The sequence below is a fragment of the Callospermophilus lateralis genome, chromosome 3 (assembly GCF_048772815.1).
Source record: "Callospermophilus lateralis isolate mCalLat2 chromosome 3, mCalLat2.hap1, whole genome shotgun sequence".
Taxonomy (NCBI): Eukaryota; Metazoa; Chordata; class Mammalia; order Rodentia; family Sciuridae; genus Callospermophilus; species Callospermophilus lateralis.
The window spans coordinates 97,648,270-97,674,260 of NC_135307.1; the positions used below are offsets into that span (position 1 = coordinate 97,648,270).

At 35.7% G+C, this 25,991-nt stretch overlaps 1 protein-coding gene across 4 annotated transcripts in view; it reads right to left on the reverse strand.

Moving 5' to 3' along the window:
• Myo5a (myosin VA) overlaps positions 1-25,991 on the reverse strand; it is a 211,086-nt gene that overhangs the window by 41,399 nt on the left and 143,696 nt on the right. For 2 of the 4 annotated variants that reach the window (XM_076850800.2, XM_076850799.2), the window contains exons 23-30: positions 25,283-25,376; positions 21,377-21,525; positions 17,222-17,335; positions 10,734-10,877; positions 10,458-10,511; positions 8,085-8,312; positions 3,163-3,263; positions 476-556 (exon numbers count right to left, since the gene is read on the reverse strand). In XM_076850800.2, coding sequence (XP_076706915.2) covers positions 476-556; positions 3,163-3,263; positions 8,085-8,312; positions 10,458-10,511; positions 10,734-10,877; positions 17,222-17,335; positions 21,377-21,525; positions 25,283-25,376 — 965 coding nt within the window. The remainder of the gene's footprint in view (positions 1-475; positions 557-3,162; positions 3,264-8,084; positions 8,313-10,457; positions 10,512-10,733; positions 10,878-17,221; positions 17,336-21,376; positions 21,526-25,282; positions 25,377-25,991) is intronic. The other 2 variants (XM_076850802.2, XM_076850801.2) reach the window with 1 other exon arrangement.

Below are 25,991 nucleotides of genomic sequence, written 5' to 3' on the forward strand. Positions count from 1 at the left end.
AAATCATTTATTTGATATTATTTTTAGGCAGTATAATAATATATAAGAAAGTAGCCACATTGCTACAGGTACATATATCATGTAGATTGATCTTTGAAACAAGAAGCTGCTAATTAAGTAATAAATATTAGTTCCTACCCCCCAAAATTTGTACTATACTTAAAAGATTTTGTTTTCTCAACTCCTAGAGAGAGAGATTCACAACTTTAAGATATTCACTCTAGAAAGTATCATTCACTTATAGGAAGTAATTCTCATATTCACCATTAATCAATTTTAGCTTTAATAGTATCTCTTAGAGGAGAAGGTTTTTGAGAAGGTGTCTGGCTGAATGTTCTAAGTTGAATAAGTTTTAATGAAACTGATTTACCCAGGAAGACAATGCAAAAGAAACACAGAGTTAAAGTCACAAGGTCACTGTTAGTAAGAAAAACAACAAATTAATAACATTCCATTTTGAGGAGACAAATATAACCTGTTGGCTTGTTTTAACCCTTCATAAACCAGCCACAGCTCTCCATCCTCATTCAATTCATGGTAATCCATAGCAGAAGATCTTCCACGCAAATGAAACAAAAATGCAAAACACAAAGGAATACAGGATGGTAATGAGATGATGATGGTCAAGAGTAGCACATGGTATTTCAATATTTTATTAAGTGAGTAAGATTGTTTTTATTTATCACAGATAACACTAGAACATTACCACAAAAATTATTTTTGGTTAATTTTTAAAAAATGGGTAACATGTAACATCACATGTATGTGCATAGAAATTATAGCAAAAAAACAAGACCAAGAGTTATTTTTCCCCCAAAATAAGAAATAAACTAAAAAATGAGAAAGAAATTCTGTTTTTAGCAATTTATTCAGCTGGCTGAGCAATTTCGTATATTAGGCATTAGACTTGAGGCTAACCATGGCATACGTGTGGAATGAAAACTCCAGTTATTGTCTTCATGTGGCAATCTTCACAGTATATCTCAAAATAAAGTTTTAAGTCTTCTGGGTAGGAACTTGTTTTAGCTTAATGAAATCTGATTCTCCATTTAAAAATTTGTTTTTTAAAAATTTTTATAGGAGTAACATTTATAAGAACATGTCCAATGTATTCAGCTTTTATGACATGATTTCAAGTTATTTTCATCAAAGACTAATCTTAATATATGGAGAAACTCCCTTTATATTAGAGCTGTATCACATTTTATTAGAAGTAGTTAACAGATAAGAATGACAAAATTGGTAACAGTTTTTTTCTAAGATACAAACATTTGTGTATTTACTAAGTGCCAGATGCTGTTCTACATCCTTTCATTATATTTCATTTAGTTCTCCCAGTCACCTAATATATACCATGTGCCACATTACACAGGAAGACTTGGAGACTTGGAAGTAAGATACCTGTAGAGGTTACACAGCTGGTAAGTAGTGGATCCCAGCACTGTGTGACTACAGAGTACAGGTTCTTACTCTTGCTATATAATCTTGTTGATATATTTTCATAACACAAATTGAAGGAATTCTGTTTTCCATCTACCATCTCTTCCTAGAAAATTCATCTGTTTCCAGGTTTCAATTGTATTATTATAATTTGATGACTTCAAAATTTATATCTTGGCCCAAATATCTCTCCTGGATACAGATCTATATATTCAATTGCCTAATGGATTTCCCTCCTTGGATGTCTTCCTGGTTCCTTAAATTCAATATGTGTAAGTCTACTGATCACTGTCCCACACTCCAGTCTCATATCATGAAATGGCATCACCACATCCAACCAAGTGTCCATAGCACATACCTCAGGCTTCCCCATTCTTCACCACATAGTCAATATACAAAAAGGCCAAACTGACCTCATCTTCTCACGTATCTTTCAAAGTATCCAATTTCTCTCAATCCCAACTGCCACCAACCAAGCCCAAATCACTATAATCAGTTACTGGATTATGTTTTCAATCTGGTGACTGGTCTTCATGTTTCCAATCTTGTTCCACTGCAATCTACTCTCAACGTAATAGCCAGGGCTAGATTTCTAAAATTCAAATCTCATCACATCATTCTCCTACTTAAACCTTTCAATGCTTTCCACTATCTTCAGAATAAAATCCAAACACTCTGATTGTCTCACCAGCAGCCTATAATTTCTGAGAAAGCAGGGACTGAATTTATTTTCCTTATTGCTGTATTGTCACTATATGGCACAGAGTCTGCCATGAAGTAGGTATACAACATATACCTGGTGACTGAATAGCTGAGTGGATGCATGAACAGTGTAATATAGCTCTTTCTATAAAAACATAATCTTAGATACAAAGATATGTTTATTATTTATAATCATAAATTTAATTAGAATTTCAGTTTAACCAAATACTTTCATAAGCATTCTCTACACTTAGCCATTAAAGAAGTATCTTACTTTTTGTATGACTAGTATCTTTGGTTTGTAAAGTATTTACGAATACCAATTCTGATACTATGCATCAAGAGACTTAGACTGAACACTGGTAATACGTAACTCTGGAATTGTCTTTCTCTGTAATTATCATTGGCCATTGTTCTCTCAAAAGGACCTAGCACATAATCATTAATATTCATATTTCTATAACACTGCAGCTTTGTTGAGAAGTGTAATGGCAGTAAGACTGAGGAGAATTCCATCTATGAGCCTTCATTCTCTCATCCTCAAAGTCATAGTACTCTTTTAGAGTTGTCCGGCCAACACTAACGTAATCCCAGATAATCTTATCACTTTTCTTCATACTAAATTTCAATTATTGAAAGCTTCAGTTTTCCCTACAAACCTTCAAATAACCATCCTGAATAACTAACACATTCTATGAAAGGAACTACACAAGACAGCCCAAACTGAACAACTATTTTTCTTCTCAATACAGCTCCTCAGGGCTAAGACCCTACATATACAGCAACATCTTCCTGTAATACAAATAAAAATTTCACTGACATCTCCATCAATAATACTACCGAATTTTATAAATGGGATTTTAACTGGGTTCACATTGGACATCTTGGATTCTCTTTGCAGATGATGAGATGTCTAATTAAGCAATGAATAAATATGCTGACTTACTGTACAAAAGTCTAGCTTAAAGACTTAATCCCAACACAGGTAAACCAAAACCAACAAAAGAACCATTGACTTACCTATTTGTTTCTTTCAAACCAATGTATGCTTGTGCTATTTCACCTTTATCTTTCATTTTCTGTACATCTTCCAAAAGAATTGTGGAATCTGTCATTGTATTCTGCAGAAGGAAATGCCACATTTCCACATTAAGACTCAACTCAAAAGTTTTGGACCACATATAACATACTCCTTTCCTCCAGTTGAGGGGGTAGAGCTATAAGCATCACCACACCTGAGCCCCATTTGAATATCAGCCCCAGCCCCAGCCCGAGCCCCTGTAACTATAGAGGAGAGTTTGGCCCCATCAGTCCCTCTTCTGAGAATGCTTAATACTACACAGGGAATGAGATTCTAGAGTACCACTGCTCTGTGAATACCACCACTGATGGTCTATGTGTTTTATATTATGTAAAAATTATACATACATACACATATATAGTATATTATACAGTATTAGAAAAAAAACACCAGACAGTATTTTAATGGCATAAAAGAGCCATTCTTTTTACTTTCTGACCAGTTAGAATGAAACAAACACCCAATAAAAAACTGAAAGCTTGACATAAAGCTTTTTTTTTTTCTTCATTTAAAACTCAGGTCAAAGAAGGTGGCGTTCATATAATATGTTTAAGAAAAATTTAAAAGTTTTACCCTACATCTTTAGATGTATAGAAGTGGGATTTGGATCCTTTTAAATATCTACCATCTGCAGCTATTTAATTCTTTTTTTCCTCTGGTATGGTATAGTGTGATTAATAAATGTTTTTGCAATAAACATCTGATGGATTAGAATTCCTAATGATTTTATGTAAAAAAGACTTTTTTTGCCAATATTTCTTATTTCATTCTTTTCCCTTTTTGGTCCAATCTCTCTCTGACAACCAATACAGTTTCAAAATCTTGCTTCTATTCAGCCTCTTTCTATGTCTTTTGAGCAGGGAAGAAACAGAAAAGAAGCATCATTTCTCTATTGTCTCTAAAGATTGCTAAACTTTAAAACCCAAAGGCCCTCTCTGTCTATATAGTATATATTTGATCTTTAGTCAACATCTGCTGTCAGGTCTCACAATGAGCTGGATTTAATAGAATACACTTCAAATATCATGACCTTGGAGACCAGTTCCAAGATAACTTTAATGCCAATTAGAGATTTACAAATGCTTGTTTTTGAATTTCAATGTGTATAAGAAACATCCCTGGAAAAAAATAACCAGAACAATATTCCACTCTTCCCCTAATGCTGTTCTTTTGAGTTTATAAATGTATTCTTTAAGATGGTCAAATATAATCAGAGAAAAACCATTAATATTAAGCTTATATATTGAATTAAAAAATATTTACCATAAATACTATATAGAACATTTCTTTATTTATGTTTTATAAATATTTTAGTATATATTTCAGAGAATTTCTTTTTTCTTTTTCTATAAAAGGAAAAAAAAGTATTTCTATTCCAGAAAGGGTCATTCTCAGATTTTAAGACCCGTAAGTGATAATGTCCAAAGAACATGATGTTAATACATCAAATAATGATACATGTGTGCTCTAATGCCTGAGGACCTATATGAAATGGTTTTGAACTTTTAGAAAACTAGATAACTTGATATAATTAGTTGGTTCAAGGGAAAGAGATACATCTTAGTATGCAGCTGTGCTAGGGAATAAGTAATCAATCTTCTGCTGTCCTACCTACCTTACCTAAAAAGTGGCAGCTGGGGGCTGGGATCAGATCTGGACCACCAGCATTAGGAAGTTCCTGACTGACTTCTCAGAGTTTGTTTTCCCAAGCCAATGACCAGAGGTTTTGAAAGGGTAGGACTATACATGAAAATCTCGTAATATCTTTCACTCAGTAACTGAAAATAAGATGTATTAGAGAAATTTGACTTTGCAACCTCATCAGAGGCCACTTTTTATTCTCCCTATGAACCCTGTACTCAGGGGGATGAAAAGGAAAGTAAAGAACATATGTTCAGTTCCTCAGATTCCTCCTCACCCTTGCTTGACTATCAAAATCATGACTGGTAGAAATGAGAACTCAGAAGAGCTTGCACATCTGAGTGTACTCCAAGCTCTTCTCACCATTTGTATGGCTTACCATAATTACCACAGTGAGTCACAGAGCTGAGTTATGAGTCTCTGATCCAGACTGGAATCTAATATGATTATGTTTTCCCTATTAACTTTAAATAGGAAGGAGTCAAATAGGAAGTTAATTCATAAATATTGAAATAGGTTTGGTGGCCAGAAAGCATCAACTGCATATATTGGGGAATATCTGTAAGTTAAAGTTATAATTAAGTACCACTATTTGCTTAAAATTGGGAAAAAACTTATAATTACCTTGTCATCCTGAAAAATCACAAGTTAGCAAGCACAAAAAATAAATGAAGAAAACAGTAAATCTTTAGTTCCATGAATAAATACAACATATACAGTATTATACATATTATATATATAATAAATACAATTATTCCATCAATGAATCCCCACTACAAGAGATAAAAGCTAACCTAAAAATAATCATGAATTGTTTCCCCTAAAACAATGTAAAAAAATTACGATTCATGAAACTGGCATAAGGTGGACATTAATATGTATTTACATGATGGCACCTTTTATTTTTCAGGGCCAAATGCTTGAAATTCCTTCTTGAGTTGTTTTGGTTTTTCTAGTTGTAAAATATTTTTGAGTATGTGAGAGAATAATCCTTGTGTTAATGCATATGGGTAAAATCTTTTCTCTAGGTGTATGAGAGTTACAGTGATTCCTGACTAGGACGACATTTGTCCAAGTGAACTCTCCCAGAATATTCTGGAGTTGGAGCTGATGAAACAGATCTAGCTGGTCTGGATCATCCACTAGCTCACTGGGTGTTGCTCACGACTGCCCTGCAAAGGAGTTGTGAAATGATGTATCTCTCTGAGCAGAAAACTGAATGGAACAAATAGCCACACAATGTTTGGAAGGTCTCAATTAGTGTCAGGTCCCTTTTCCTAGGAGAGGACAAGACTGTTGCCAGGTGTGGGCTGGGAGGTGGGTGATCAGGAACCTTGCTTAAATAGGAACAGCCCACTGCGGGCAGGAGAACAGTTGTCACATGGGATGTGTGAGCTGGATAAGTAGGTATGTGTGATTCCAGAACTATATGCTCTGTTAACTATATTGTTTTTATGCCCCTTGCTTCATTTCTTTTTCTTTCTCTTAATTTTTTACTAAAATTTCTCATGAGTCTATCATATTGTATATCATAAATATATACAATTATTATTTGTAAATAAAGGAAACTGAAGAACAACTATCAGTTTGTCACAAGGGAACCATAGAAAAGAATCTTGATTTTTGACTCTGCCCCAACTAGGTTGCAGTGCCTTGTTGCTCTAGGACCCTCCATTGTGGTAGCCCAGGGAACCACCTGAGAGGTCCTGTGGAAGGAACAACCTATACGGCCCAGCCAAAATGCAGAGTCCTCTTTTGGAACTTGCCTTACTTTAGACTTAGGGGTTTATGATTTGTTTTAAAATAAGGAAGTTCATTTCCATTTCTTTTCTTTTTTGCTGTGCCTGGGATTGAATTCAGGGCCTCACACATGCTAGGTGTGTACTCTATCACTCAGCTACATCTCCAGCCCTAAGGAAGCCCATTTATTTATATAACTCCACTTTTTACTGGATTTTAAAACCATATATTTATTCAAATACTTCATTTTTAAAATTTTATATTTTCCTGGATTACTGTTGATCCCAAAGTATGACTTGCCTTTATCAAATCCAAATATAATGTACTAGGTAAAGGATCTAAACCCCATAATGAATGCTCTCTCCTATCCCCAATTTCCCACCCATTTCTAACAGATTTTTTTAGGTGTACAGATCATTGTATATCATGGGCATTTTTTTTATATGGCAATGTTATGTAGCTGGGATACTTTATTGCCTCAATTCCTGGTAACATTCTTTTGCACACACATGGGCAGGGAGATAAGCCAGATTTTGATCTAACCATTCATATTTCCTCTGATGGCAGATGATAAAAAGGCTTACTTCTTATCAGGGTATGGCTGTGCTGGGCCTCAAATTATATGGGGACAGAGAAGGACTTCCCAGGACCATTTATATTCTCAGTGTGAAGGACTTCCCAGGACCATTAATATCCTCAGTGTGGGAATGCTTTCTGTTGAATCCTTGAACAATGCCCTCCCAGCTGGGACAGCTCCTGCTATTAAATAGAACCCTTGGAGTGAGCAGAATCATCTCCATGTAACTTCCATTGACTGATCTTATTTATAACCTTTTTACATGTTATCTTTCCAGTTAAACAGGTTATTTTCAACAAGTAACTTTAAAGTCACATTTGTCTCTCCAGAGTTGAACAATTTATAGATTTTTGTATTCAATAGGACTTTATTTTAGACCAAAATTTATTGGGGCCAGATTACCACAAAAAAGATTTATCTATTCATTTAGGCACTGGGAATTTAACCCAGGGATGCTTTACCACTGAGCTTCATCCCCAGCCCTTTTTATTTTTTATTTTGAGATAAGGTCTCACTAAGTTACTTAGGGCCTTGCTAAATTGCTGAGGCTTGCCTCAAACTTGGGTTTCTGCTGCCTCAGCTTTCTGAGCTGCTGGGGAGGTGAGCACCACCATGCATGGCAAAAGATTCATTTTAAAAGAGCTTGGCTCACGGATGAGAGATAAAATTCCAATAATCTAATCACTTGGGATGTTACTTGCTTTTTGTAATTGGAATTTTTTTTCAAACTATAATTGGCATTTGCAACAGTTTTAAAGTGACACTGATGTATTTACAAAAATGAATCTTCCATCTTATTAAAAATATTCTTTAAGTGTTTTCTTCTTTATAAATTGGAAGGGAAGGATAAGAAGAAATGAAGAACAGTCCCCAAATACTACCTTAGCCATGTCTTGTGCTTACCTTGGGTTGGATGGCCTCTTTCTGGCTCACCAGCTGAGACCTTAAGATAAGGACTTCTTCCTTGCGGACATCAAGCTCCTCACTCACAGAGGTCAGCTGCTCCATAAGGACCCGGTAGGCAGGTGCCCCTGGAGCAGTCACCTCTGGGGCACTTTTCTCACTGAGAGCCTTTCGTAACTCATTTAGCTCATTTTTCAGTTTTTTGTTTTCTGACTCTAGTTCTTGACGCTGAATGAAGAGATAAATGAAAGTTCATTGCTTGTCATCCTCAGCCTTACATTGAAATACTCATCTTCCCTTAAGATGATAGAACAACTCTTTGCTGGTAAAAGGGCATGAGAGCTCCCTTAGTGAATGGCTTCCCATGCTCTACTGGGAACTCTGCAAATTAAGGGAGTCTGACATCAAGTGGAATTGAGCAAGGTTAATGGTAGTTTGCATCACCAACCCAAATTCCAATCAAATTTATTCTAGACTGGTTCAGTGAGTATTCACAGGTCTTGAGAGATTGTTAAGTCCCAATGGGCAGGTTTAGCTGGTCCCAAGAAGTCCTGGTTTTATTTGTAGATAAGTATACGGGCAAATCTGAATACCCAGCTGGTTAGGATATTTCCAATGAACAGTTCAGATAGGTGGACCCCTGAAATTTTTAGTAGTGTCCTTATTTCCTTTGTAAAGCTGAATAGAAAGAACACTGAAATTTCAGGCTTTAACTTCTTTTTTTAATATTTATTTTTTAGTTATAGGTGGACACAATTATCTTTATTTTATTTTATTTTTATGTGGTACTGAGGTTTGAACCCAGTGCCTCACGTATGGTAGGCAAGCGCTCTACCTGAGCCATAACCTCAGCCCCCAGGCTTTAACTTCTTAAAAAATAAATAAATATATTTACTGGTACGGAGGATTGAACCCAGGAACACTTAACCACTGAGCCACATCCCGGGTCCTTTTTAGTTTAGACAGGGTCTTACTAAGTTGCTGAGGGCCTTGATAAATTGTGGAGGCTGGCCTTAAATTTGTGATCCTCCTGACTCAGACTCCTGAGTTGGTGAATGGGATTACAGGCATGTGCTATTGCACCACAGGGGCTTTTAATTTAAAAATATGATATCATTTAAACTGCTAAAGTTCCTTTCAGTGTTTCAATGACATTAAATAATACATTATTCTGACTTCTTTCCTGTGTGAGGTGCTTGTGAAGAAGCCTTGGAGGTGGGGGAGAGGCTGAATGCCTCTCCCTTTAGCCATCCAGATGGACATATATCCTTCACCTTCTCAGTACTTTCCCATGCTCCAATTATCCTCAGCCCACCAGCTGGGTCTCTCCACGCTGTTCAAATCATGGTAACAGGAACCCAGAACAGAGTGACAATGACAACAAAAAGCAAGTGTCACAAGATACCAGTTGGGAAACACTGAAGTAGACAGGGATTTATAAGTCTACTTTTTTGTGGGAATGCCATGGTGCCTTATTTAGCACAAGACCCAAGGTCAATTACAGTGTAAGTGAAACACTTGTATATATACAAAGATCAAATATCCTTGTATTTATTCCCAGAGAAACAATTTTGGGTATGTAGCATCATATCAGGTCTTTTACCAAGTAATAGAATAACTGTTCTATGAAAATGAATGCCCTCTCCTATCCCCGATTTCCCACCCACTGGTAATCAGATTTGCATTGCTCATTTCTATAAAAGAAAACACATTAAAGTCTTTACTTTGATGGCTGAGCTCAGGTACAGTGTTTCTTAAACTTTAATGAGATCAGAATCACCTAGAGTTCTTGTTAAAACACAGATTGCTGGGCTCCACCCCTAGAAATTCTGATTCAACAGTGTAATAGTGTGGGGTCTAAAATTTTGCATTTCTAGGAAGTTACCAGGTGATATTGATCCTGTTGGTCCAGGGACCAGATTTTGAGAACGACTATTCTAATATTTTGTGAATTGTGGTTTCATTCATAATAGAGAAGTCTTTATTCGTCCATGTTTATATAAGGCAAAGAATATCTGGAAAGCAGATTGCTACTCCTATGCCTTTGGTCTGTCCCTTCATATCCAATCAGATTTTTACGGTGGCAAATGGAACATCTGAACCTGGGTAGTGTAACACTAGAGTCCATGTTCTTTACTACTGTAGCCTCAAATAGAGGCTTCCCCTGTTCCTGTTTGGAATGAAGTACAGTATAAATGAAATAGAATTTGTAAAAGCAAATAGGCCAGACATAGTGCTTGAATAAGACTTAGGTTGTAAGAACTGGTGCATTTTCCAGCTCTTAAGGATGTTTTCTGAAAAAAAAGAGAGGCTCTGAGCAGGTCTTTTGCCAAAGTAAGGTATCTAAAGTCCTGAACAGAAATTTTCCATTACCTTGAGGGACTCATATTCCAGTTCCGCACCTCTAATTTGTGGTCTTTCTTCTTCCTGGGGGAAAAAATTAAGTAAAAACTTAAATATATTTTAATTGCCACATTTTAACTCTTTTTTACTTGTTCTACACAAAATAATGGAGAGTTAACCAAACACACTAGATTAAGGTGCTTCTGGGCTGAATTCTGATTTAAGAAACCAAAGAATAAGATATAAAGTCTCAGTCTCCCTGCTCCCGGTGCATCCTTGGCTCTTGGGTAGAATGGAATTGCTCACCTTTGCCTTGCTGCGTAGCATCTGCTCTTCCTTGCGGTCCAGCTCATCCTGCATCACCTGCTTTTCCTGCTCCAGCTCAGTGACCCGCTTCTGGAGCTTGAGGAACAAGGACATGTCCAGAGGTACCTTCTTTTCGCTTGGCTCCTAAACTCCAGAAATCACAAGAGAGTCAAGAGAAGCAAGAAGTCACACAGGCCAAAACACATATAACCCTTGATAAACTGAAGGATAATTTAATAGCATTTAAAAAGTGTATCAATTGGTTTGAAAACAGAATCACAGTAAGTACTACTAGAAAAAACAGTTATACTAATTAAAGCTAAGGAAATGCAAAGAAATAACTATTGTCAAAGAAGTTCTAAGTGTCATAATTGTTTTAACTTGTTTGCTTTAGATTTTAAGTTTTAATGAAGTAAAAAGAGACACCATATGTTAGATTTAATGTAGAGAATAAAGAATATTTTATGTGGGCATGTATGCATGTCAGTGAACAAATGAGAGATAGGCAGAGGTAGAGAGAGAGTGAGAGAGGGAAAACAACTTACTTATTTAAATAAATGGTAAAAATATAATTCTGAATTGAAAGCAAATCTTGTCTTTCCAATTGTACACTTACAAAGGAATGTTCATTTTTTGTTCTTCTAATATAAAAGCAAAACAGACTTTCATAGAATATTTAGAAAATAAGTACAACAAAGAAAATGCCAACATAATTCCATGTTCAGAGGAAAAACCCACCTTATTTGCTTACTTTTTAAAAATGCATCTGTAGATTTAAAGAATCGGAATAATATTTCCATTATAAGTTTGTATTGATTTTTAAACTTACCACTGTATTACAACTGTTTTCTAAGTGTATGATATTTAACTGTGTAGACAGGTAAATCATTGTTTGTTTGGCTATTACCTTACTAATGGGCATCTGTTAGTAAAATGTTATTAAAATAAATATCCCAGTACATTAATATCAAAACATTAATACTTTTACATCAAGTAATTTGACCCAATTTATACTTCAATCAACAATCACTACCTTGCCTGGAATAAAAGTGGCTGCTGAAAAAAAAAAAAAATTAAGCTAGTTGTTAAAGCAAAAGTAGCATCTCAATGTTGTTTTCATTTGCATTTCTTTGACTTTTCAGAAGGTTGAATAATTTTTATATTTCCAGAAATTTTATATCCATTAGCTACCTTTAGTCTTTAATGAATTTTGAGCAATGTCACACCAGTTTTAAAAAGGTCTAAGAAGAATCAACTGTAATCTGGAGGGGAGAGGCAAGGTGCTGGGTAAGTAAGTTGTTCTCCCTCTCTCCCTCTCTCTCTCCCTCTGCTTATCTCTCATTTGTTCACTGACATGCATACATGCCCACATTCAATACTCTTTATTCTCTACATTAAATCTAACATTCCTGTAATCCCAGTGGCTTGGGAGGCCGAGGCAGGAGGATTGTGAGTTCAGAGATAGCCTCAGCAAAAGCAAGGTGCTAAGCAACTTGGTGAGACCCTGTCTCTAAATAAAATACAAAATAGGGCTGGGGATATGGCTCAATGGCCAAGTGCCCCTTAGTTCAATCCCCAATAGCACCACTCCCCCGCAAAAAAAAAAAAATGAACTAAGAAGTGTGAATTGGTAGGCTATCAAGGTCATTTGCTCACAAATAACTATATTGGGATTGTTTCTTACTGTTCACTTTATAATAATGTGATAGACAATGATTGTTATCTAACTTAGCAGAACAGATATAACATCTTGTCTCAAAACTACTATAAAATTTCATTCATTCTTGGGCTGGGGATGTGGCTCAAGCGGTAGCGCGCTTGCCTGGCATGCGTGTGGCCCAGGTTCCATCCTCAGCACCACATACAAAGATGTTGTGTCTGCCGAAAAAACTGAAAAATAAATATTAAAAAAAATTCTCTCTCACTCTCTCTCTCTCTCACTCTCTTAAAAAAAAAATCATTCATATAAAAATCTATTTCTAGGGCTAGGGGTGTAGCTCAATGCTAGAGCACTTCCCTACCATGTGTGGGGCCCTGGGTTCAATCCCCAGCACCTCCCCCCCCCCATATTCATTTTTATATATCCTACAAACACCTATATTTTAGTTTATTTATAATTCAAACATTCCATATTGTATATTTTTAGTGTTTGTTTATTTATTAATGATGTATGTGTCCCTAAAATTTTTATTTAATCTTTTAAAAACTATAATAGAATCCTATTAATGAAGATAATGATCCATTCATAGTATCTAAAATGTCATCAATCGAAAATTGTTCTTCTAATCTTGAATGGGCATTTAAAAAGAAATCTTACTAAAATAAGATGGGGTAGATTTGCATCTTTAGATATCAATTAAGGCTCCTTATAGAATTATTTGATTGCTAGATAAGAGCAAAATTCTACACATAGGAATAATAAAACAGGAGGTGGCAGAACATAAAAGATAACATTTGCCAAAGGAAAAACTACTTGAGGCATAAATATTGATAATTACTTAAGAGCGCTCTGGATGGTGTCCATTCTTATCCCTCATGACACATCTAATTAAAGAGATGTCATTTATCCTCTCTATAAACATGAGCAAGAATAATCTTGCATAGAGAAGTGTCTGGTATTTTGTTTTGCTTTCCTTCTTTAGCAAGGACTTTGTCACTTGAGACCTTATGAAGAGAGTGAAGCTTTGAAATTAACCTAAAAAGTAATACCAATCTCTCATCTGGGGACTATCAGAAGATAAGAGAAGTTTTTTTACAAAATTACGATATACCTGGCAGTTATTCTGTAATTATTCCTAACGAAAAAATTGAGAAAGTTATGGTGGACCCTTGTCTTGGTGTGAAGGTATCAAGAAGCTAGAATAAAAACAGAATTGGGATAATTAATCAACAGCTACTAGGAGAAGTAGGAGAAGCAAGGGTTCTGAAACAATGTAAACCCAGCCCATGAAGATGCTGGAAATGTGGGAAGGGCTGTAAGGCAAGTGGAGCTGGCATGTTAGATCAGGTTCTTCAGAAGAAATAGCAGAGGAAGTGCCATCATGACAATAAATCAAGGTTTGGCAAAGCTAGAAAAATATAAATTCCTTTTTTACATCAAAGTTTGCTGTTATTATATGACTGAGGTGGACTTCTGTTCCAAAAGTCTGAAGATTCCTATTTTTTAATTAAAAAAATTTGAAAAGTCTTAACTTAGGAATATTACAGGAGTCAATATTGTGTTTTTAAGGGGCAATTTGTAAATCTGACCACTACAAAAGTAGTTGCAAGAAGAAACTCTTGACCTGGAAGCTGTGACTATTTAGAAGTAGAAATTAATAGCTACACATAGTCTTCTAAGGTACCTTTTTCTTGCCCATCTTCTCTTCTGATAAGCAATCTTTTTCTATTATCATTTATATAGATATAAATCTTTCTGACCCTGACCACATACAGAATTGGGAGGATGATCACTGAAGCCTGTTATTAGAGCAAAAGAATTTATTTATTGAATACTTACTATGTATCAGACACTACTCCAAGCATTTTATAAAAATTAATCCATTTAATATTAAAACATCACTGTAAGTTAATAATAGCATCCCCTCCTAACAGATGGGGAAACTGAAGCACAGAGAGACTGAGGCTAAGGTTATTGACTCAGTCTGAGGGAGAAATATTACTAGTCTCTCCATGGGAAACAGAGAGTTCAAACCAAAGTCAGCTATATTGCAGATGTATGCATTTAGTCACAAGAGACTATTTACAAACATGACTTGCTCAGTGAAAAGCCTGCCTATTACAGAAAGACTTCTGGGTACAGGACCTACTGCTGGGGGAGTTAGTGTATGAGAAGGAAAGTGCACAACACTCCAAGATCTGTCTGCAATTTGTGGAGTATAATCATATTTCATCATTCAATAAAGACAAAAACTATACTAAATCCCACTTTAATCTCTCAACTTGAGAAAATTTCAGCAGAAAACAGGCAATAATTAGAAACATAAAGTTTACCCTTCCCTAAAATCTTTAAGAATCTCGAGAAAACCTGACAAGAGCAGAGACCCTGACAAAAAACTTATGAGTAAAAGTTAGATGAAGTATGTAAGAGTTTTGGAGTTAAAAATATAACATCCTGGGCTGGGATTGTGGCTCAGTGGTAGAGCACTCGTCTCTCATGTGGGAAGCACTGGGTTCAATCCTCAGTACCACATAACAATAAATAAATAAAGGGATTATGTCCATCTACAAATAAAAAATATATATATTTTTTATTTTTATTAGTTATTGATGGACTTTTATTCATTTATTTGTTTATATGTGGTGCTGAGAATTGAATCCAGTGCCTCACACAGGCTAGGCAAGCACTCTACCACTGAGCCACAACCCTAGCCCCTACAAGTAAAAAATATTTAAAAAAAAATAACATCCTCAGTCTAAAACATTAACAAAAGCTCTCCTTGCTCAGAATTATCTACAGAATCTTTCTAGCAAACATATTCCTTTTGTCATGACTTCTTACCATGCAGGAGCTACTCAGGTGATATTACATTAAAGTGGACAGTTTATAACCTCTCATTGAGACCAAAAACATGCAGTCCTAAAGCTTTCATATCTATTAGAAGCTCAGAAATCCTAATTTTGATTTTTTTTTTTTTTTTTTTTTTTTTGTGTGTGTGGTGCTGGGGATTGAACCCATAACCTTGTGCATGCAAAGGTAAGCACTCTACCCACTGAGCTATACCACCAGACAGAAATCCTAATTTTGAAATCTTCTAAGTCTAACTTTACACCTGTAATCCCAGTGGGAGGCTGAGGCAGTAGGATCACAAGTTCAAAGCCAGCCTCAGCAGGAAAACATTAAGCAAGTTAGTGAGACTCTGTATCAAGAAAGCAGGGGAGGGGGTAGGCGCTGGGAATGTAGCTCAGTGAAGTGCCCATGGGATCAATCCCAGTACCAAAGAGAGAGAGAGAGAGAGAGAGAGAGAGAGAAAGAGAGAGAGAGAGAGATGGTCAAGGCCATCAGTCCACCAATGGTTCTTCCAAACATACATGCCTTTCTTCTCATCAAGAGATGGTACCTAGTACTTCCACCCAACAGAGAGACAGAGAGGCAGGCAGACAGATGGATAATCTATTTTCTGCTCCTTGAACGTAGAGTAGCTTTATAATTTGCTTTGACTACCGTGTGGCAAAATTGACACTGGGTCATTCTTATGGGACCTCTTTTACTCTTGAACTCTTAGAACCCACCTACTTGCTGCAAAGACAAAGTTTCAAAGTAGACAATCTAAGCAACTTAGCTGACTATAACCACACAAGGCACTCCTTTACCACTACATGGAATAGAACTACCTAGTTAAATCCCACAGAATAATAAGCAATAATAAATTGCTGTTTCAAAGCACTAAAATTTGGGATGCTAGCAGTTACCCTCAGGCCACTAGACAATAAGGTACAACCCCAACCCCACTATGTACTGCTCACACTTTTGGATACATGAGCCCAGACATATGTTAGCAATAGACATGAAAGACATAGGAGAATTGTAATGCAGAATGCCTGGATGAAGGCAGTAGAGTATGATATAGCAAAGGGCATGAATCCAGAGAGATGAGCCTCAGACTGACTACTGGCTCTGGCACTTAAAAGCTGTGAATTTGAACAAACTATAAGTCTCATGTGTTATATGACAATCCAACTACATGACATTTTCTTCAAAATTATCAGAAAGAAGTGGCAGAAACTCTTCCTTCTTAAGTAAAACTAAGACAAGAAAGGAGAGAAGTATTTAATTTCTTTAGCTATTCTGCCAGAACAAGTCTATTTCTGACTTGGCCATTTTTTAAAAAATTATGATAAAAATAGAACAGCTGTGCCTGAAATTAATATCATATTTGAAAAGGAGAGCTGAGAACTGGTTGGGAACAATCTAACTTAAAGCCACTGTATTTTTGCAGTTAAAATAATACATCATTTTAGTTTTATACTATATAACATAGCACAATTACAGTATATTTCAAAATTATTTCCCCTTAATTTTTGTGGAAAAAAATTACATTGGTTAAAAACTAGCATGAAACATAGGCAAAAGTTTTGTTAAATTCTTTGGTGCTCGAATTTAGAATACTGAAGGACAAAGTGCTTAGTTTATTTATAACTTATCACAGCCAGAAATAAATTCACGATAGCCTAGATTTTTTTCTTAATACATGAAATATGTTAAGGTGTAAAAGGGAATTCTTAAAAGAAACTATTGCCATTAAAATTATATTAAAAATTAAAATGTAGGACTGAGGGTACATAGCTCAGTGGGTTCAGTACATGTTAGCACAAAAAAGTAAATAAGATAAAATTAAAAAGTTCATATGTGCATTGACAAAAACATATGCAGTAAGTATATATGTACACAGCTAATTAAGTGCCTACAAGTTATGTATTAAAAATGATCCCTATTAACAATAGCATGGTCATATCCCATGTTTTAGTCACAGGCATCTAAAATGTACCTCTGTTCTTGATGGAATATCTTCAGTATCTGCAATTTCAGAGCTAAAGGTATATTCGGACTCATTGCTGCTATGGGTGGAGTCTGTTCTCTTGTGTCCAGGCTTAGGCACATTCTGCAAGGCAAATAACCCAAATATAATTAATACATTATTAAACTAGACACAGTTAAGGCAACAGTCATCTTTCCTTAGTTCTCATCTCCCCTCACTGACTTGTACTGATGCCCAGATTTGTTTCATGCCATCTTGGTTAGGTCCTTACAAAGGGTCACCTCTTCTCAAAGAAAGGTATACAAGCATATTGTGACAAGAACAGTTGTAAAACCCAGCACCCAAATGAAAATTATTATCAGCAGAGACCCTTTGGGTCTTTAATGTTTTGAGTGCTAAGCCACACTGGGGAAAGTAAGAAAACTGCTCTAAGAATACTCTGAAAACCCCTGGGGGTTAATAATTCAGGGAGTCCAGGTGATACCTTTATGATATATATCACTATGAAAAATCAGTGTTCAAAAGCTTATGGGGAATAAAAAAGTTAAGCAAATACAGCCTTAGGCCAGCCCAATGTGCATCCAATGTAGAGAGAAGATCCAAAGAAAACCCCAGAGCCTCTGAAACGATATAGAAGCAGGGGTGTATGCTAGAGGGGAGAATCACCAAACATGAAGCCAAAGGCCAACCTGATTCCATTTGCTTTACATAAGAGTGCCTATCACTTAAGATTTCTAGCCAAATTCTACAGCTGAATGGGATAATATTTATTTAATAAAGGGCTATGTCATTAATAATAAAAAGTGGGTTCATATAAACACCCAAAGATTTTTAACAAGCTTATTAAAAATGGGAAAGGACTGGGGAATATAGCTCAGTGGTAGAGGACTTGCCTAGCATGTGTGAGGCCTTGGGTTTGAGCCCTAGTGCTGCTGCTAAATAAATAGATCCTTATTTATTCCACACCCACTTATCACTAAACAATGAATACCTTAATAGTTTTTGCAGTGCAGGGAACTGAACCAGGGACTTGCCATTTGCTAGATAAATATTCTACCACTGAGCCACATCTCCAGTCCTGCTATGTTATTTAATGTAACTTTTAGCCCAGGGCAATGCTTATGTGTTATGGGTTTGAAACACAAGAAAGAACTAGGTAAGAATCTGAGCTATGCCACTTACTTGCCCCTATCAAACTTCTTGAGGCCTCAGTTTCATCACTAGGATGAAAGAGCTAATATTATCATCTGCTTGGTAGGATTTATGTGAGGATGAAATATGAGTGTGCAAGTAGAGTTCAACAAGTGCCTGGATCATAACAAGCATTCAATTAATGTTAACTGCTACTGCTGTAATTGTTGAAAAAAATCTTCAATAATTCAACAACTTCCTTGTAGTGACCTTTGGATTTCCAAGTTTTTAGGATTCTGTTCCCCTGTTCATTGTGTATTCAATTACAAGGACAATGCACTTGACTTAATTATCATGTTCTTTCAAGATTCACATCTTGCTTCTCTTTTGCTACTTATCCATCATTTCTCCTGTAGTTAACTTTTTCCCCCACAGAAACTGTTTTATTATGATTGTTGACATGATTTCCTCCTTACTTGGAATTTATTTATCTTTACTTCATAATTCTGGATTCCCTTGTCTCATTTTACTTTTATTGTTAGCTTGAAACTCTTCAGCCCTGGATCAGCCTTTTCTACATTGCCTCTGCTCCCATAATACCTGGAAAACTGAATGTTTTTGGAGAAAAAAAATCTACAACACTTCTTACACTAGCTAGGTCAACAATTCTATGTCCTGGCAATTAGTGACTGTTAAATCACCAGTGTTCTTTGGTGTGCACATCACATAGATTACAGAAAGCCTTTCAGGCACTCTTATAAATTCTCTCCCCTCCATCCACTTGAGGAGTGTATTTACTAAAAAAATGATTCATTATCTCTGGATTGCAGCACTGAGAACACCATTTGCAAATAGTGTCAATGAACTATTAGCCAAGACCCATTTGTTAGCTATGTAAACATTAAAATATTTGATATTGCCATTAATATTTTAGTTGTCCTGAATTTTAAAGTCAAATTTTTATTCTTTGCAATTCTTGGCAGATACTCTCTGCACTTCTACAATCTTGATTATATATCTGGAGCTAGGAAATGGTACCTAATGAACAGCTGAGTAGGAAGCAAAGGACCTTTGATCTTCTTCCATATGCTTTTTTCTTTTTCCTTTCTCTGACCATTTTGTGACTCAAAAGGAATGAGAGTGAGTCACAGGCATTCAGTGAAGAGAATTAAGTGCCAAAAATAAGAAATCAAGACTCTAAGCTATTCTTGGAGCACTGCTGGGAGCAGAATGGACAGCAGGCCGAGATTTGCCTGGAAGGAAGAAGTAGCTGTGTTAAGTTGCTGGAGGATGGCTATTACTGGAGGGACTTTTCTAGAGAGATGACTACCCTGTTGACTAAACAGACCCATAACCTCAAGATATCTATAGAATATGTTCATTGATTATGTATATGGCACACATTTCTCTCATTTTATTTTCTTTGACTCACAAGGTATATACTGTTAACGAATCTGAGAAAGTCTATAGAAAAAAATCTGTTTAACTTGGTTGATTATTTGACCTCAGAATCATTTCTTTTCCAGTGCTGTTTATTAACATTTCAAATAGCTAGTGGTCTCAGAAATGCCCGGTAGAATACAAAGCTTAGCTCTAACAATAACTGAAACAAAGGTTAACCGTAAGTGTTGGCATGGTTACCCAGTAAATAAATATAAATACACCAAAGAATTGAACTCTGGGGACCATCAACACTGAAGGAGAGAAAAAAGGGCTCTAGAAAATCTAAGAATCAGAATATGACAGAAGAATTCTTTCAGTGGGGCCAAATGAAGTGTGGAAATGAAGACAAGACTCTTTAGACATATTATGGTGACCTGCTCCTACTTCTAATGTCTCTTTGCAAATATAAATCATGGTAGATCAGTGAGGTTTGAAATAACAGTCCAATGTAAGATTTATATTAGCTTTTATGCCTCTTTTAGACTAGATCTCATCTGCAAGGTTATGAGAACATTTCTTTTGTGTTATATCAATATCATCTCTTTTATTTTGACTTATTTTTAAAATTTTTTTAGTGTAGATGGACACAATATCTTTATTTACTTATTTTTATGTGGTGCTGAGGATTGAATCCAGTGCTTCACATGTCTCTACCACTGAGCTATAGCCCCAGCCCTTATTTTGACTTTTTAGACATCACATTTTAAAGAACTCTGTCAAGCAGATCCAGGCGGAAATAAAATTTGAAGTAAATCTCCTACTGTACATATAGAAAATTATTTTTCTTTCTCTAACAGATTTTAAAGCATTTTTGGTCATTGGTACGATCAGGTTGCCTTTAAGGCAGATGCTGGCTGGTGTACACCTGTAATCCCAGTAAGGAGGCTGAGGCAGGAGGATCTCAAGTCTGAGGCCAGTCTCAGCAACTTAGAAGGCTCTAAGCAACTTAGTGAGACCCTGTCTCAAAAATAAAATAAAAAAGGGTTGGGAATGTAGCTCAGTGGCAAAGCCCCCATGAGTTCTATCCCCAGTACAATTAAAAAAAAAAAATAGATGTCTGTTTCCTGAAAGCAGGGTAAATATTATAGGTAGAGTGGAGAACTATTGTAAATACAAAAAGTATATACTGGCAAATGCAGAAGAGTCCTTGAAATAGATAAGATAATTTGTTACAAATAGAGAGGCATTTTGCTTTTGTAGGAATTTACCTTGGAAATTACAATAAAACCAGTGGAGGGAATAATTACATAAATATTTGCTTTATATGCAAGTTTTACATTAAACTATTCAATCTATAAAAAAATCCTGCTATTTTGACTTTCTGGTATTCTTTAATCTAATCTTTAAAGTGTTTGACTAAACTGAGGTACTTAATAAATAAAGTTGAATGATTTCTGGGATTTACTTTATAATAATATAACCACTGAATAGGGCTGGGAAAGGGTAGAAGAGGAAGCAGAAATGTGTTGACCATTTTGGAACTGGGGAATGGGTTGGTGGAGTATATGGAGGTTCATTCTACTATTCTATTTACTTTTGTTTGTGTTTAAAATTTTTCATCTCAAAGAAAAGCAAAAGTGTTGGACTCACCACCATGAGGGTCATCTCTTCCTTGAGGTCATCATATCTTTCTTCTAGGCGACTGAACTCATTCAGAAGGTTCTGGTATCTCAGCCTTTCATCATTAAGTTCAAGTTCCAGTTGTTTTGTTTCTTCTACTAGCTTCTTCTCCATAGTTTCTAAAAGAAAAAAAGGGATATGCATGCCAGAGACAGCTCCATAGAAACTGAATGTAACAGGTACACTGATTCCAGTTTATCAGCATAGGATCTTACTTTTAGCACCACTGTGATCTTCAAAAGAGTATCTAGTGAATGTAAGGCAAGAAAAAGCATGACCCAAAAATGAAATGATTTTCTCTTAATAATGACATCAATCATCTATTGAACTCTTCCATTTACTATAGTCTTAGATCTACTAGTTTATTTACTAGTCACCACACATTCTTGATAAACTTCAACTAGGTAAGCTCTAGTAAGTATATGTATTTTTGTATTCCGATGGTATTCCATTTTAGGAAATTTGTAAAATTATTTTGTCCAAATTAGTGTATTCTTTCAAAAAATTAAAGCTATTTCTCTAGGGAATGGCAACTTTGAGTAGATCTGGCTCTCCTATTCTGGAGTGTCTGTCTGCTGAACTCAGTCCCAGGGTTCTAGCCTAAAATTTTCCACCAAACTCCCCTGCTGTTGTATTGTTACTGTTTCTAATCAGATAAAATGCTCAGGTGTGGTCATCTGTGTTATTTATTTCTTGGCCATCTCCCATATGTGGCTTCGGGAACCCTGACTTTCCCATTTATCCACCCCACCCTGACTTCTGTGTCGTTGGTGGTTTGCATTTGGCTAGGAGACTTGAGATTATAGATCCTGCTGTAGACAAAACAAAATTTTAAAAAGCCTCATATCTTGGCCATATATTTTAACTAAATAACCAACCAGGTATTTTTATAAAATTAAGTGTCGCACTACTATGCTCATTTTATCCTCGTATTTTGTGGGCAAATTTTAAGATGCCCTATTTACTTTTATTGCTTCAACATTTCTTTCTCCATCAGCTCCATCAGGCAAGAGCTGAAAGTGTCTTGTTACACTGCTTTCCTTGTGCCTAACATAGTGCTTCCTAGGATAAGGCTTTCATGATTCATAAATGAATGGATGAGGGAATTTCTGCTCTCTGAAACATTCTATAAATAGCTTTTTTTGTGTGTATGTGTGTAGTGTTGGGGATTGAACCCAGAGCCTTGTGCATGAAAGACAAGCACTCTACTGACTGAGCTATATCCCCAGCCCCAATAAATTGCCTTTTATTTTCACCAGTTTGCAAAAACTGATTCAGGCTAAATTCTCCCTAGACAAATCCAGTGTTATTTCTTTATTCTAACAGCTTAATTTCAAAATAGAGTTTTATATTTTTCCAAAAGTATTCTCATCATTTTTGGTCTTTCCATTGCATTCTATATCCCAGAAACCTCCTTCCCATGATGTTAGGGACTCTGTTTTCTCTTTTCCCTTTTGATTTCTTTTCTTGAACTTATGACTTAGTTATGTTCATTAATTCCAGGTTTTCTTCTCTTTCCTCAACATCATATCCATTGTTTGGGAGGGAAGGGGTGGTATGGAGAAAACAAAGAGACCTCTTACCACCAGTCTTAATGGAAACTTTCATACTCATTCCTCATTTTCTCTCTAATGTTTTAATCTGGATTTGCTTGAGGTCCTAGTTGACACCCCAAACTTAATTCCTCTGATGGATTAAGAGATATTTTGATAGCTGATAAAGCATTACTTCAGGATTGTCCATGAGGTGTTTTCAGAGGATATCAGTATGTGAACTGCTGGACTGAGTGGGAAAGATCTGCCCCCAATGTGGGCAGGCACCATCCAACACACTGAGGGCTTAGTATGAAAAAGATAGAAGAGCAACTCTTACTCCTTCTTCCACAGACAAGATACTGTTTTTCTCTTGCCCATCAGAACTCTGGGTCTCTGGCTTTTGAATTCTGGGACTTGCACAAGCAGTCACCTGGGCTTTCAGGCCTTCTGACTCAGACTAAGAGTTAGTTACACCATCAGCTTCCATGGTCTTAAGGCCTTCAGACTTGGCCTGAGTCATGCTGCCAGCTTCTCTGGTACTCCAACTTGCAAACTCTGGGACTTCTTATCTTCTGTAATCATGTGAGCCAATTCCCTTAGTGAATCCCCTCTAGGATATTTACAGCTATCATTGGATCTACTTCTTTGTAGAATATTTATAACAGTCTAACAACTAATCTCATTAATTTGCCTCATACACAGGTACTTTTTCTTTAATTTCATCATTACTAATAAGATGCCATTATTGTCTGGGTATCTCATGTTAAAACTTTAGGACATTTTGTCTTTTTTGAATACCTCATCAAAAATTATAATGTTCTAGTGACTATTTTTCATATGATATAGTCTCATTCCAACCCATCTTTTCTCTTCCACTAATTATTATTGTTTAATATAAATCACCACTATTTTAATTATACCATGAACAGCAAATAGAATAAATGTCCATATCTAAAAAATTGAATATTTTATTTTTAGTTTGGTAGCAAAAAGTGGTTGATCTTAGGAGAATAATATTCCTTGGTTTAGCAAAAAATAAATAAGAAATAAGCAAGATCCAGAAAGATATCTGTCATGCTTTCTTCATTTGTGAAAACTAAATAAACTGATCGGATAGAAGAGAGTAGAACAGTGGTCACTAGATACTGGGAAGGATGGATAGTAGGGAGAAGGGACAGAAAGAAGTTAGATCATGGGTATCAAACAAAGTAAAGAAAGGAATTAGTTCTGGTATTTATTTATAGTATAGTAGGATAACTATGGTCTATGGTAATTTATGATATATAAAATAAGCAGAAAAGAAGAATCTGAAGGTTTTCCACACATAGAAATGATAAACTACTTGAGTAGATAGAAATGCTGGTTACTCTGACTTGATCATTATACATTATATACTTATATCAAATTATTGTATTTTACCCCATACAAATATACAATTATATCAATTTAAAAAAATAAAAATAAGTCAGGCATGGTGGTGCCCACCTATAATCTCAGTTAATTAGGTGGGAAACAAAGTGGGAGGAATGGGGACTGAAAACAAATTCCTTGCCTGTATGATTGAATCAAAATATACCCAACAACTATGTATAACTATAATTTATATATAAATACATCTATCTATATGTATATACATATATAAATATATCTGTACATATATACCCATAAGGAGGATCAGAGAGCTGTGTTCCCCTAACACTATGTAAGGACACAGAGAGAGGGCACCATTATATAAACCAGGAAATGGGACATTACCAGACACTGAATATGCTGTTACTTTAATCTTAGACTTCACAGCTTCCAGAAATGCAAAAAATAAATTCTAGTGTATATAAGCCAAAAAGGGGGGTGGAGGGTGGAGGTGAACCTTAGTAGTAGAGTGCATGCCTAACAGGCATGAAAGCCTGTTCAATTCCCAGTACTTTCAAAATAAAAATAAAAATAAATAAACCAATATACATAGAAACATACATCCCTTTATCTATTTATCTATGCTAGCTCAAGAATTATTACTAAATCAATAATAATTCTATAAGTCATAACTGATAAATTACATACATAAAGCAAATTAACTTTTGAAAAAATCATATATAGCATTGACTGAATGAGTTCACACTGGTACACACAGAAACCAGGCTTACAAGTTCAGCACTAAGTCAACCAAAATATGTGGGGCTCCTACAACTTCTAACTGTAAATTTATTGATGATAGCCTCAACTTTTTAAAATATTTAAGTGCTAAGTAATTTTGTAACTGGAAAAAATAACATTATAACTTATAAGACTTTGGTGTGAGGTTGGTTGGTGTATATAAAGTATGTTGAGCTTACATAAGCCTTACCTGTCATCTCCTTAGCCTGCTCCACAATAAGGTGATTAAGGGTCTCTTTTTCCTGCTTCAGCAAAGTATTTTCTTCTTTCAGATTTGATACCAGCTATAAAATGAAACAATAAACTGAGATGACTGCGATAGAGGAATCTCCATTACTAAGTCTAAAGACCACATAGAAGTCACTCCATGCTTTCACCATCCTTGTGCCTCATGTCTTTGACCTGTTACGTCTAGTCACCTGTCAAATTTGGTTCAATTACCCTCTCCAGACACTTTCTGGAAACCTCCTCCATTATGTCTCTTCTCTGGGTTACTACAGAACCCTATATATGCTTCTTTATAGCCCTTATAAATGATTTACTTTTCTGTCTTCTCTAATAGACTAGATTCCTAGATGACAAGAATGGTGATAGTTGTTTTATGTTGTACCTTGAATATTTAGCAATTACTTGGTACCTAGCAAACATTTGTTCTCAAAGCAATATTACCATCTCATCTCAACATTGTAACACAAAGCTCATGTATATTCATAATTAAAATGAACATATGTGGGAGGCCAACCTTACAGGTGACTGAGTTACACTCCCCAGCTGGGTGCTGAGGCGCTCAGTCACAGAAATGGGTGTGTCTTGCTACAGCCCCATGGGTGGAGCTATGCTCACCTGTTCCTTTGTAATATAACCCCTTGCCCTGTTTAGGATAGAATTTTCCATGGAAG